This window comes from Eufriesea mexicana, unplaced genomic scaffold (genome assembly GCF_001483705.2).
Source record: "Eufriesea mexicana isolate 0111107269 unplaced genomic scaffold, ASM148370v2 scaffold1312, whole genome shotgun sequence".
NCBI lineage: Eukaryota > Metazoa > Arthropoda > Insecta > Hymenoptera > Apidae > Eufriesea > Eufriesea mexicana.
Window position 1 is genome coordinate 1,947,271 of NW_016909446.1, and position 14,926 is coordinate 1,962,196.

The window sequence follows — 14,926 nt, forward strand, 5'->3', positions numbered from 1 at the left end:
AGTAACTTGAAAATACTGCTAAATTTCGTTACTTTCAAGTACGGTCGCGGGTAATTTTTGAAATGGAATTATCCAAGAATAAACAAGCCACACAAAGAGAATTGTGAAGCTAATTTTGACAAACCAATCGGCGAAATACAGATACCTAAGTACTTTTCGTGCACGTGGAATAGTAGAAGGATCGTCTTTCAGACAATAGTGTCTAGCGCCTAATACGTATCGTAACAAGTAACTGTCCCAGGATATGGCTTTCGTATCCATAAAGAATTCTTCTCTGTCGAAGGAATTCATTTCAGACTGCAATTCTTTCATACGATCGTTTCTGGAAAAATAAAATGAAATTTACTAAAAATTATGAAAACTTATCACATGTTCGTAGAATCTAGATTAGAATTTTTCTAAAATTTAATTCGCTTAATATTTTGAAAGAAAGTTTCTAGACAATTACCGAAATTCCCATTCTTTGGTAGTATAATATTGCAGTAATTCAATACCAGTGTTAATTCTGTGATGCACCCTTACCAAAAACGGTTTGTTTCCAGATAGAGCAATTATAGTATCTAGGATATATGCAGGTATAAGGTGGAAGAAGATCACACGCAACCAATGATAAAATTTTAACGTAGTGACACTTCCACCTGGATACCAAAGTAGACCTGAAATAAAATTTATATTTTAATACTTTCGGATAAATAGAAGAACTTTGTTTATTATTTGAAACCGTATATTATTCTTCTTTCACTAACCTGTAAATGGGTATCTTATGGCATATTTCTTTCCAGCGTTTACAGCGAAACCCCAAGAAATTGGGTTTTCAGATCCATTAGTAATATTCATAAATATTGGTTTTTCAGGTTTTTCCATCCCTACTTTCCGTGCCAATCCGATAATCGCATTAATCGCCATGTCACAGGGAATTACATTCAATAAGTAATTGTAATTGCAGAGCACTGTTCGGATTACTCCTTTTCCTGCACCTATCATTATACCTGTTGGTCCATTCATATTTTCAATCCAACCAGGTACTGGTTCTTTCCATGATGCACATACTAAAATTTAAATTAATTATTAATATCTTATTAAGATCATCTAAACAATATTTAGTTTGAATTATTTTCAAATGAAGTTTATTTAGATATTATTTGACAAAAAAGAAGTTGTACATATTTACCAATGGAAGGTCTTGCAACGCCTGCAGGCAGACCACATCTTTGCACCAAATCCTCACTAAGTGCTTTACTAAAGGCGTAGGTGTTCGGTAATCCATTTAACATTTTTGGTGTTATAATTTTCAAAAAGTCATCTGTCATACTATTTGTTATTTCAATAACCTTTTCGGGTTCTACTGAGCATGGATAACTTCGTTCTTCGAGTACTCGTTCACTGCAGTGGCAATATGAAGTAGATACGTGGATGAATGATTGTAAATGCGGCATCTACAAATAATGAATTTCTTAATTTCTTGTATTATCAAAAATTTAGAAAAAATTAAATGAAGTTAATAAGTACATACCTGTTTTACAAGATTTATCACATTCATGGTGCCTACAGTATTTATCGTTATCGCCTCCTTTAATGTTAAATCGAATTTAACGTTTGCTGCTACGTGGAAAACGACTGAAACTTCTTTCATTAGTCTCTGCTTATCGGCAGTAGATAAAGCAAGATCTTCGAATGTAGTGTCTCCGGGTATTAATATGATCTTCTTTAGTCTCTCAGGATACTTTTCCTTTATAAGTTTGAATGGGTTTTCCTGGAACATCAATCGAACATTTTCTTATCCATTTATCACTACATGACAAGAAGGAAATATTTTGCAATTATTAACAGTATGTCAACAATCAACTATTTTAATACGCAATACCTTCTGTTGATTCATTGTATTAAGACACAGCAAAAACGATGATTAAGCTGTGAACGGAAAGGAAGTCTGCTCACCTTGTAGAAACACGGTTTATGAATAAGTGCACTTGTATTTTTCTTATATTGGATGGTACATCTATTTCTAGTAATTTTCTTGTATACTAATACTAAAATTATATACAGCGAAATTACTACGTACCATATAGTCAATTGTACCTTTCACTTTTGTTCACGCATGTTAAAAATGCATCAAACTATTAATGTAAATATATGATTTTGTGTCATCCTTTGTAATATCTATCAAGACAATAAAATTATTGATTTAACGCAAAAATACAAACCTATGTTTATAATGACAACTAAATTCTTTTTCTGAAGGATATATAAAGGTATGCTGATGAAATATATTTTGAAATATAACCTATAATTAGCGAATGAACTAAATTTTAACGATCTATAAGATACGTGTTAACCTTTGTGATATGTACGTTTTTTCTTTTACATTTTTCTTAATCATCAGTTTTAGTCATGACTTAATCATGATATAACGTGGAATACCTTATGCATGCCATTAGTGAAAGTGAAATATAGGACAATGCTGAAAATAGGGAAATTTTAAAAGTCATTAGAATTGGGAAAATCTTTCGTAGTGTGATTTTACACAGTTCAAAGAAGTAAGAAGTAATAATTATTTTATTAAAAAACCAATTGCTTTTTGTTCTTTGATTTCTATATTTCTAAATTTTCAACCTATTCCATAAATTATCTACCTTCCGTTTAGTTTTAATATATTTTTTAACTTATCTTTTAAACTATAAATTTGCCATTACAATGTTTCTAGAATAATTTCATTGCTATATTTTTAAACGTTTTAAGGGTAGTTTCTAAAAAGTGGAATACAGATTAAAATATTCTATCTATATCAATGCGATCATTTCATTATTTTCCATTGTTTACAAATTATTCTGCCATCATAATTTTCAATAATAATAAAGAAGAAAATTAAATAATTTTATCGACAATTTTTATCACATTATATCAGTAATTTTTACAAAACTAATAATCCTACTACGTTTCGCTTTCTTTTCACTCAATGATAAGTAAACACAGTTCTCACGCTCACTTTTCTTCTTTGAATGTTCTTTTATCGATGACCATAGTTAAGTATGAAATGCAATTTGTAGCCTTTTATCTCATTTTGATAATATGTCATTAACATAACTGCTACTTGGTAACAATTATATATTAGCCATTGTTTAGTTTACGTGCATCAGAAAAGTATACCGTAATCCTTGTGTGAGAAAAAAAATTATTTGTTCGAAAGTAAGATTATTTGTTAAAAAATAACGAAACAAAAGGAAATTTCAATGAAATAATTAAGATCAAAAAAGGAAAGTATTATGATATTGAACTATTTTAAATTACGTAATATATGCATCAGAATTAATTTATAACAAGCTTGTAGCGACCTTCAACATAAGTTGATTTAGAGAAAGGTAAACCGAGGTTAACGAGAAATTTTCAAGGTTGACTCTTCACACATTCAAAAATCATTTATCTGTATATAAAACAAACCGATTTCTGTGCCATAGTGGTTTGTCATGAATTATGGAAAAAAATAGTGCTATTATTGGGATATTTCATCAGTCATAATTTTCTAGAGACGTCATTTCAAATCTTTTACAAATTTTGAACGAGGTATCTTGAAAAAATATATTTTAATAACGTATAGTTCTATTAAATTAATAAATTACTATTTATATTGTTACAAAATTGCTAAGTACTAACATTTTTTAATTTTTTTTTTAGCAAACTAAACATTCAAAGAAGCTTCAAGGGCCATTGCATTCTACATATTTTTAATCGACAAGAATTGAATGAGAAATTAATTTTTTATAAATAAACTGTGCCGAAAGTGATCTATCACGTATCGTATAGATCTTACTTCAATGTGGAGCCGTTTCAGTGAGTATTTTAACTTATTAATTGCGTTATTTGTTAACCAGCAACTCTTTTTCATAAATATTCAAAATTAACAGAAGATGAATTAATTTTATTTAGGTCCGTTGTAATCCTCGTAGATGAATACATAACCTAATTATATGCTGTATACGTAATAAAAAGGTATGCATTTAAAATAAAGAATCCCTAGTGAAATCAATTATCACATTCCAGATCTTAATAAGATGTTAATCCATTTAATTCACCATTTTATTTAAAAAGAAGGTAATTGGACCTGAATTATTTGAAATTTCTCTATTTCTAAAAGAGCCTCACACATTATAGGATTTACCATTCGAAACGATTTATTATTTCCTTATAAAAACGGTTTCTGTTTTTCCCCAAAATAATAAAGCAAAAGTCAGAAGGTGAGTTGCCTTTTTTCGGTTTATCCATTCTCAGAATTTATTTAACATTTTTTTTCTTGGTATTTGAATAAATTATAAATTATACCTGCATCAGAAGCTGCAATCTGGACTGTGGATCAACCTCCTTTTTTTTTCTGATCAACACAAAGATGTTTCCAAGGTCATGGCAGCTAACCAATAGTTTATAAATTAAAACCTTCCCCATGAATCCAGTGCCACCAGTAACGAAAACATTTCGGCCTTGAAACCACTCAGACATCGATGGTACGTGTGATGCCATTTCCGGAAGCGCTATATAACAGAGGAGATGACAATCAAACGAAGATGAAAACGTGCTTGAATATGTTCATAAGAGGCGATTGCATACGCTGGTGTCCGATTTTCCCATTTGATAATTTTTTAAATGAGATACTCGGGTATACTGACACCTACATTACCAAGTTCATTGTCAAAAGTACATCGTCAAATATATTACCCTAATAATAATATTCGATTAAAAGTAAATTGTAAGTTTGTAGTAAGTGTTATAAAAATAATATTTTTAAAAAGGATTACCAAGCTGACGGTGTCTGAAAATGCAAGTAAATTAAACGCAGTGAAAATGCATTGTCTAATTAAAAATACGCGATCACAATTAAATTGTAAATTAACATTTAAATTGTAAATTTACTGAGTAATTTCAATAAGTGAACTTTTAAACTCTATTAATATTATATTCGGATATCGATCAACATACAAAGTATGATTATTACTATTTAATTACTTCCATTTCTTTTTACAGACGATTCAATCAATTAACATTATAAAATTCGCATGCATCGAGAATGCATTGAGAATTCGATTATCGAGAGGCGCGCGCAGAAAATATTTTAGGCTTTATATTGCTTATTCTAATAAATAAGGTAAATCTTTTTTATGTTACTATGAAACTGGTTTTATCAATTGCTTTGTGCTCATTAATCACGGTTTCTCATATTTACAAATTATTCAGAGATGAAGCTTCATGAAGCAAAACTCATTGAAGCTTTTTAACGTACATTTGTATTATCATATAAAAATCTCATTTATATCATGAATAATGCTCGTAATATAAAACACCAGTTACATTTTGTTTATTCATTTGTATTAAAGATAAGAACATATGCATAGTGATATTAATAAAATTAAAATGCAATTCAGAAATAGAATATTTTAGGAGACGCGAGTAAAACCTGTGTCATCGCTATTCGCCGGCTCCACGCATTATTAGCCATTCACGAGCATTCTTGTGCATTCGCAACATGCTACAGGTATTTTTTGGAATCCTGCTTGCTATTGTCCGTGCTTTGAATACTGTGAATGACTAAGACCCTCGATGTGATTTATGATTTTATGTAGTTACTAGTTTTTATCGTAGTGAGAATTTATAAATTTTTCATATTACATCGCATAGGTTTGTCGTAAACTCTTTTTACACTTGTTTCTTTTGCTTTCTTTCAATTGAAATTTGAAATAGTACCTCTTTCTCTAGAATACTAATTTTATATAACGTATAGTTAATTTTCAGATACAATTGATACAAGTTTGCTTTTCTTTTCTTATTTTTAATTTATATAATTTGAATTATGCGCAATTTGAGAAAATAGGTTTTGGGCACGTTAGATTATTTTGAATATTGGATTTTTTCCATTTTTCGTTAGATTTTTAAAAAAAATATATAATGATACATTGTTCCAGACGATACCACTATACTAAGCTGAAATATAAATGCAAAAATCGTGAGAAATCAGTAAAATTTGAACTTCAATTGTATTCACTTGTTTTGCTAATAAAAATTTTATTTAAATGCATGAAAGAAAGTACATTATAATAAAACTGTATGTCATTAACTACCATTTCAAGCCAACGTAATAACCTTGCATTATTATTTGCAGAAGCCTAAATAGAACCGAGTTAACGGTATGAATATGAAAGAAGTTCACAATTGTAAATCAACTAAAACTAAAATATCCAACACGAAGTTTCGATTACTGGTAAAATATTTTATTATTGAGCAATTATTTATTATTAAGTTAATTTTCATTTGTTAATTTATCCAACGTATTATTTATTAATAATCTTAAAAATGAATAATAATCAAAATTAAATAGTTTCGCTAAAACTAAATATCAATTCACTGATATTTGTCTATAATAAGTTATCAATGCTGCTTCTATGTAGAGAGAATTATTAAATTATTATTAATTGAATATGTATTAATTAATTATGAAGTATATAATTCATTAATATATAGAGAGTTAACAAATTATTAGTATTGTGTAATACACTACAAGTTAATACTAATAATGATTAATTAATGACTAGGTAATGACTAAATAATGACTAATATAGTCTTCTAACATTTTATACTAATGTAATACTTAAATAAAATATTGTAGTAGTAATTACAAAATATTGTTTTATTTACAGATTGTCCAAAAGTGTATTTTCCAGAATTTACGTAAGTTTAAACAACAGTGATTTTAACGCTTCGACGATATGTCATTGTCATTTTACTTTTCTAATCATTCTGGTTGTGACACAAGAACGAAAACGAATTCCTTGTGCGTATTACTACAGCATAGATTGTCAATTATCGTAAATTTCACTTTAACGACTATGGTGCCAACTGTCTGCGGACATTCTTAAGCTTTTCCTATGTAAATGTACATTTGTTGCATCATTAGAAACGATCATCCCTATAAATTTTACGAAATTTCATTATGTTAGTTTATTAATTAATTATAAATTAATTTAGTCCAATGAAGAGATCAAATAATTCAATCATAGTATAGATTATTTCAAAAATATCGAGTATCCGTTTTATCTGTTCAAAAGATTACAAAAAAATTTTCATCAACGCTAAAGTCAAAATAACAAATTTACCTGTAAATCTATCTGATAAATCATCTTAAATCATTGATTCAATCAACACATTTTTCATATGTTTACCATTAACTTATTAAAAAACATTCCTCATCCATCATAATTTTCAATCAACACAACCCTCTATGTACGTTCTTAATCCTATGTTTCATCATATTTCAATACGTACCTATGAGAAAGGACGATTCAGACAAATAATCCACAATACACAGAGCAAAATATTATCACCTGTCACAATCTTTATAATCACGTTCAATTACTAATAATGTATTTAAAAATATATATATATCAGGAATTAATAACTAGATTCAAGTAAACTCGCGAGGATAAAGCTAAACGAGGCCCTCGAATTGAGAAGAGGAATGAAAGGTTCTGGCAAACTGGCGTGAACGCTCGCTTGGTCTACACTAGTCTGACGGGAATTTATATTTTGTTCCACAAGCCGGGCTGTCGACAGAGAATTGCGTGTAACCGAGAGATCGGTAACCCTTCAACAAGACAACAAAGCTATCGTGGATACCGACTGACCATGCCTGCTCGATTGAGTTGCAGTTTACCTTGCTCGATAGGTACTGTTTTTTTGCTTGTAGTATGGCTGAATGTTAACTGCCAAAGAAGTCATTGTCTTCGCAATCGAGATCCCAGGGTCATTCTCTTGAGTGAGGTTACCTTGGATGGCGTGTTCTGAATTAAATCAACCTCGAATCAACTTGACCAAACAGAACAAGGGCTGCATTGCGCATGCAAGTTAATTAATTAGTTCCGTTAATGCAATTCGATTAAAACAGGTTATAGATTTTTCGTTAGTTTGGGTTACTTTCAACTAATTTCAACTTCCTTTTAGTCGTTTCGAAATCAACGCTTTGATTTCTTCGTTTTATTAAGTGATGCAGCATATTTCCTCTGGGCAAAGGAAAAACTTGTCCTGAGGAATGAAGTCAGTGTCTTTAACTCTTCGTAACACGTTGTGACTTTATATGGTCTAATATATATTCTTATCTTATAACTTATTTTTCTTACTTGTAAATTTGCCTATTAGCAATAATTGTTTACCTATTGATTTATAAATCAATAATGATCAAAGTTATTGTTATTTATAACAATAATTATTTATTGTTTCTCATTTCATAAGAAGCAGTAATTAATTACAATTTTTATCTTTATATGTAAAGAAAAACTTTTTTTTATTTTAGAAATGTTGTTTAGAAATATAAAATAAAGTTTTATCTTTTCAAAAGTATTTTGTACTTTTTGTTAATGGTTAAAGTAATGTGTTTAACATACAATCTTCTTTTTACTTATTGTTATGATAAAATATTAATTACATATTTTTAATATGCGCATGTGAATATATGATACAAAAGAAATACAAAACAGCAACAAAAATTCGTACTTTCTAAGTTGAACCTTTTTAATCTAAAAGGAAAATCTTGCTTTTTAGCATTTAATGAGTGAGAAATCTTGATAATGCTTTCTATTTTGGATATTTAAGAATTTGTAGACTTAGGAAAATTTAAATTCATTTTTATTAGACACTAAAAATATCTATATTGTTTATAGTTATGAATTTGAGTTTAAAAGTGAGTTAAGCAAGATGTAAGTTTTACTTTCCACTAAGTTGAAGATTATTTTCATCCGATAATTGATTAAAAAACCCATCTTTTTTATGCTGGTAATTATTAAAAACTTTTTGTATTTATAACTATAATAAAATGTAATTAGGTTAAAAAATAATAGTAATAAACTTATGAATAATAATAAATTACCTAATTTTATTGATAGAAATTTAGATGGCATCCATTTCATATTTTAAACAAATATTAAATTTATATTTAAAAGATTTTACTTTGTTTAAAAAATACATTTGCATATATAATTTCATTATTTTTATGTAATGTTATTTGATGTTTCATATGAAATATTCATAACTAACATATACTTATCTTAATACCTGCAAGTAACAATGACCTGCAAGAAAAATATAGCATACATACAGTAAAAACTTGAAAAAGTGAAGTATAATATTCATAAACTGAATATTTTATAATAATTAGCTCATAAACAAAAATATTTAATTAAAAATTGTAATAAAATGTAGTAAATGTTTTTATTATTTATTTATAAAATGAATAAGCTTGTTAAAATATCAGCTTTATATTATTTTCTGTTATAATATCAGTTCAATAGATATATAATGTTGATACTCAAACATAATGTCAGTTCAACAAATAGTACACTTCTTTTTACATAAATTTTAAAGAAATTTATAATTTTTAATCTTTATTGTAAGTTATATTTTTTTTAGAAATTTATGATTTTTTTAAATACAAACTATACTATATTATATAAACTTATATAAAAAATTAAATATTTTATAATAATGTTTAATCAACTTTACTACCCAACACCCTTTTGAAGGTATAGTCTATAGAAATGTATTTTAATGTACTTTTGATGAATTATACGTAACTTACATTAAAAAAAATGGAAAATATATATTTTGTCCAATTGTATCATGTACTTATATTTATGCAAAAATATTAAATTCATCAAGCATACTTTCTATATGGAAATATAATTTGATTGAAATTTTGTATGTAGTTTATAATTGGTCAAAAAGAATATAGGTAAGTGAAACGATTAAACCAGTCTTAAACCAAGTACTTGCAAAAATAGTTCTGACCAGCCACCAAACAAGAGCTAACAATGCAGCTTGTAGACCCAAGTGGGCAACCAATAATCTAAAAATATAAATAATAAACAAATCAGTAGTTTTTTTGTTAGTATATAATTTTTTCTTTATAAAAGAATTATACTTACATTTTGTCTTTGGAATGTGCTTTTGGTAATGTTTTAGGTGATTCATTATTCAAATATGTTCTGACTCCTTGTGTTAAGTCACTGAAGTAATCTTCCCATACCATTGGCTTAATATCTAAACTAAAGAGCTTCTTATCAAGCTCTGATAATGAATCATATAACTCAATCTGGTGAGTGTTATAAAATTTCCATTCAGTAAAGATAAATTTTTTCAAACGATCCAATGAATTGTTAACATTCCTGTGCATTCGTACCAAACTGAAAAAATATATAATTTTTTTAATTAATTTCATGTTGCAAACAGACTATAAATATATTAAAAAACTGATATTACAACTTACATTGGTCTTCCACCAGCTAGTTTTGTAATCGTATCTAAGATATATGCTGGAATGAAATGTACAAAAATTGCAGAGAGCTTAAATAAGAAAATCGAAGATACAAATTTAAGATGCGGATACCAAACAGCACTTTGTAATGGATATCTATGTAAATAAGAATTGATTTTTGATTCCACAGAAACCCATTTAAAAGGATTACTTGTACTAGATGTACAATGATACAGCTTCAATTCTTTTTGACTATAATAAAAACATTATTTATTATTGTAAATAGTAGTTTTAATGCATAATTCTTTTTTTAACGTTTATATTAAAATTTTTGTTATAATTAATATAATTTTACTATACCTATCTTGATCAACTGCATAAGCTGCAACAATAAGATTATTCACAACAATATCTACTGGAATGTAATCATAAATTAAATTTTTTGCAATTGGTAATCTTCTTATGACACCTTTGCTAGCACCCATTAGAAATCCTTGTGGACCATTCTTTGATGTTGTCCACCCAGGGACTGGTTCCTTCCATGCTGCTGTTACTGTAAATGTAAAACATTTAAAATATATAAATTTCTGATTTCAAATTTCATTCCTTGTATTAAATATAAAAATTTAGAAATATTATCATATTTAATGTACGTACCCATGGAAGGACGCACAATTGCAGCAGGAACACGACCATTTTGAACTTCATGTTCAGCTAAATGTTTTGTAAATGTGTAAGTATTTGGATGATCTTTTAGTATATTCGGTGTTTCTACTAGTAATGTATCATTATCCAATTTTTCAACCAATGTGAGTAATTCATTCACATCGAATGGTGCTGGATATATACGTTCTTCTACTTCATTTAACATTGAATTTACATATGCACTAGAAATATGTACCAGAGCCTGATAGCAAAAAAATTGGAAAATACATTGCATAAATATTATCAATTAACATAAAAAGAAAACATTGAAAAAGTTGTTTACCTTGAGATCTCTTATTTCTTGACAAAGCTGTACAACTCTACGTGTACCCAATAAATTAATATTTGTGGTAGATTTTAAATCTGCTACAAACTCTAATGTTGCTGCACAATGAAAAACAATTTGAACATCCTCAATAAGAGTGAATCTATCTGTAGTTGATAAGCCAAGATTTTCTTCTCCCACGTCACCAGCTACAGCAATCAATTTTTTAAGGAGATCTAATTTATTTTCTTCTTTTAATTTGTTAAATACCTAAAAGAATAAAATAAAAAATTTAATGTTTAAAATAATTTAAAATATTTCAAATAAGTATAATATATAAATTTTTATTACAATTACGCAATTTTTACATAGAAAAGTTGAAAAAATGCAGGACACTAAAATTTTCAATATAAATAAAAACCTTTCTTTGTTCTATAATATAATAAAAATAATGTAATAAAGTAAATGTGAAAAATATATGTCATTATGAAGTAACAAAGTTTGCTTAATTCAATGTTCAAACTTAACAAAAGTTTGCTTAATTCAATGTAGTCATTGATTAGAAATGAATATTAATATAAATCCTATACTTTAAAAAACGATGTAAGTCGTTTAATAATTATATAGCTTAAAAAAAGTAATAGGAAAAAGTAAAGGTTATCATATGCCACCTATTAAATAAGATTATAGTAAAATTATCAGTATTTTTCAAAATATATTTTTCTGTACCGAATTCTTTTTAAGTTCCTCCAATCTTTCATTTATCTCAAATGGTTTGCAAATCAGGAACGGATCTCAATAGTTTCTCTATCAAACAAGCACCAATGAATCCAGTTCCACCGGTGATGAGCACAGTTTTACCGTTAAAAAAATTATTTACGTTCGATATCATTGTGACTTTCTTGTATGAAATTGTGTTTAATACTTATTTTGAAAATATCGTGAAAAAATAAAGAAAAAGAAATTAGGTATTTTTGCGTACGTATAAAATGTACGAGCGAATCACCACTAGCACAGTACACAGCACATTCACTGCTGGTTCAGCGTAAACTGAAGGCACAATACTTTCAGAAAGGAGAGTGATGGTTATAGTTGATGATATGAGTACATATTATAAAATTAGACAAATACGAATTTCTAAAGTCACTGAAGTATATACCATACATATTATCATAATTGATCATGTATATAAAAAATAATACGTGGGTATGTGAATCATCTAGTTTGTTACGTGACTACAATTTATTTGCCATATGTAACCTACATATATAATTAATCACACTTTCTAGTAGAAAATTTTTTCTTGCCATAATTTTTAATGTCAATATAGATTTTCGATTATATCATTTCATAAATTCTAAAATAGTTTTTACTTGTTTGATTTTTTATACGTAACTGTTTATATTAACATAAATAATCAAATCAACTAACATAAATCAAATGAAATATTAATTTTATAAAATGTGTTTCAAATAAAATTCTGCTGTTAATAAACGTAATATTAGTAAATTTGAGAAATAAATATTAGGTTCTGCATCTCTGTTATTAATAATCACATTTGAATTTTTATTGTACATGTAAAATTTGAGAAATCTTTTATCCATAATTGAAAATATTCTTGTTCAATTAGCAATGATCAGGCAATTCAGTCATTATTTAAAACATCTTTCGAGAAAATGGCTAAAATCGAAATATGAATTATATAATATTGGTCTCTGCGATAACTGGTTCCTACTAATAAGAATCTGAGTATACTGTTATGAAATGACAAAGTTTCGAATATGTTGAACAGTGTCTGTCAAACAAATATTAAAGATTTAAAATGTATGTGAAATTAAATAGATGTGGTATTAAATTTTTCTAATAAGTTATTAAGTAAAAAATTCAAAATTATTATGTAATAAATTATTAAAATATGACTAAAAGAGTTAATAATTTTGGTAATCAATATTGTTGAAAATCAAGAATTTCGTAGTTTTCTTTATATTTCTTATAATGTAGAAGAAAATTATTTTGTAAAATTACCATATGTAATTAAATTACAACTTAATACAATTTAATATAGAATTGTTTGAAGTATTCAAATTTGATTTTTCAGTGTCAATAGTATGTCAAAGAACAAAACTTTTTCATTAATATTATTTAATTTTTCGTATCAGCAAATGTAACAAAAATATTATGGAATGTGAAATAAATGAAGCACCCTGTATAATTAAGTTCTTGTTTTATAGTATACGTTACAGATGACCATGAACTTTGGCTTTACACATTATGACGTAAACGCAGCCAAATTTACGTTACTTGAATCTGAAAGATGCGTAGTACACCTAACATTTTAAATGTTCATTTTTTATTTTATTCAAATATTAATCACATGTATATCACGAACGTTTCAGTCTTTTTCTCATTGTATCCTATTCCTATTGTATATTGGAGTGATCTATAAGTTATTCTATAAGTCATTATTCATCTATAATACGTGTCGGCTGTCCTCGGTAGTCGAAGATTAATAAAAAAAAAATAAGTACTTTTTCAGAGTAACATTGTCTCGCTTTTATCTCAATAGTAGGATAACCTATTTATGTAAAAATTTCAACGATATTCGTTATTTGTGCAAAGTAAAATTTATACAAAAGATTATATACGAAACGTTATGTACAATATAATATTGTATAATATAAAATACGTTCATACTCAAAGAGAGAAAAAATTAATGTGTAAGAAATGAGTGCTTTCTTGTTTATATCATAAGATCACATTTACGTCATCACAGGTTTAATTACAATATCTATATTATATACTATGTGTTGCTGAAAAGAAGTCTGCTGCGCGAAACAATAATGAAAGCTACAATCAATTTTAACATTATTTACTGTCCAATAAAAAATCATCGTCCAGTAGATCTCATTTTTTATTTATATAACATGTATTTTTTTATACTAATAGCAAAATTATAAGAAATTTCTCTAAATCACTTTATATTACAGTTACAGTTATATTATTCGATACATAAATACGAATGACTTTTTAATATAAAGTCAATAAAAAATAAACTTCTACCTAACTTTTAAGATGAGAATAAATCTTTAACGTTTTTACATTTCATGCAATACTTCGCTTTAGCCAAAAATGCAAAGGAAATAAAAATGTTTTGACATACATGTACATATTATGGACATTTATCTTATAGAAGTGCAAATGCAGTTATAGATTATAAAAAATGTATTAATTATCAAATTTATCATTAATAACAAATTAAAATTATTAATAGCAAATTGTTCACAACGTAAATTTATAATAAAAGTGAAAAAATTAATGAATTATTGGCTATTACTAGAATTTACGACGTACTTGTGTTAATTCGTATTCGTATAATTTGCAAAAAAGTTTATAAATTGTTACACTGATTGTTTATAACAATTTAATACTGTTATTAACAAATTGCTTACAACGTATATTTATAATAAAAGTGAAAAAATTAATAAATTATTGGCTATTAAAGTGAAAAAATAATAAATAATGGAATCGATAAAGTCCAAAAATTTCTGATCGGAGTGGGGATCTCGGTCGATCAGAGGCTATATAAGCAGCGACGCGACGGAGATGAACTCATTTGTCGCTTCGACTTCGGGAGTTTAACATCTAAATTTTCGTTGTATGCGAAGGGTGGG

The 14,926-nt window shown here is 27.2% G+C and overlaps 1 protein-coding gene and 1 long non-coding RNA gene across 2 annotated transcripts; one reads left to right on the forward strand and one right to left on the reverse strand.

The window, feature by feature from the left end:
* Positions 1-12,300, reverse strand: LOC108547908 (uncharacterized). Its single transcript, XM_017900618.1, is given in 14 exon segments — positions 1-322; positions 449-656; positions 747-1,049; positions 1,172-1,436; positions 1,514-1,753; positions 4,318-4,523; positions 9,801-9,877; positions 9,957-10,214; positions 10,298-10,537; positions 10,646-10,838; positions 10,943-11,192; positions 11,274-11,525; positions 11,985-12,024; positions 12,026-12,300. Coding segments are annotated over 14 exon segments (2,958 nt in total). The 5' UTR covers positions 12,148-12,300; the 3' UTR covers positions 1-18.
* Positions 3,775-4,381, forward strand: LOC108547909 (uncharacterized). Its single transcript, XR_001890232.1, has 4 exons — positions 3,775-3,828; positions 3,925-3,987; positions 4,220-4,232; positions 4,327-4,381. It is a non-coding gene; the product is annotated as an uncharacterized LOC108547909 (long non-coding RNA).
* Positions 12,301-14,926: the final 2,626 nt, after the last annotated feature.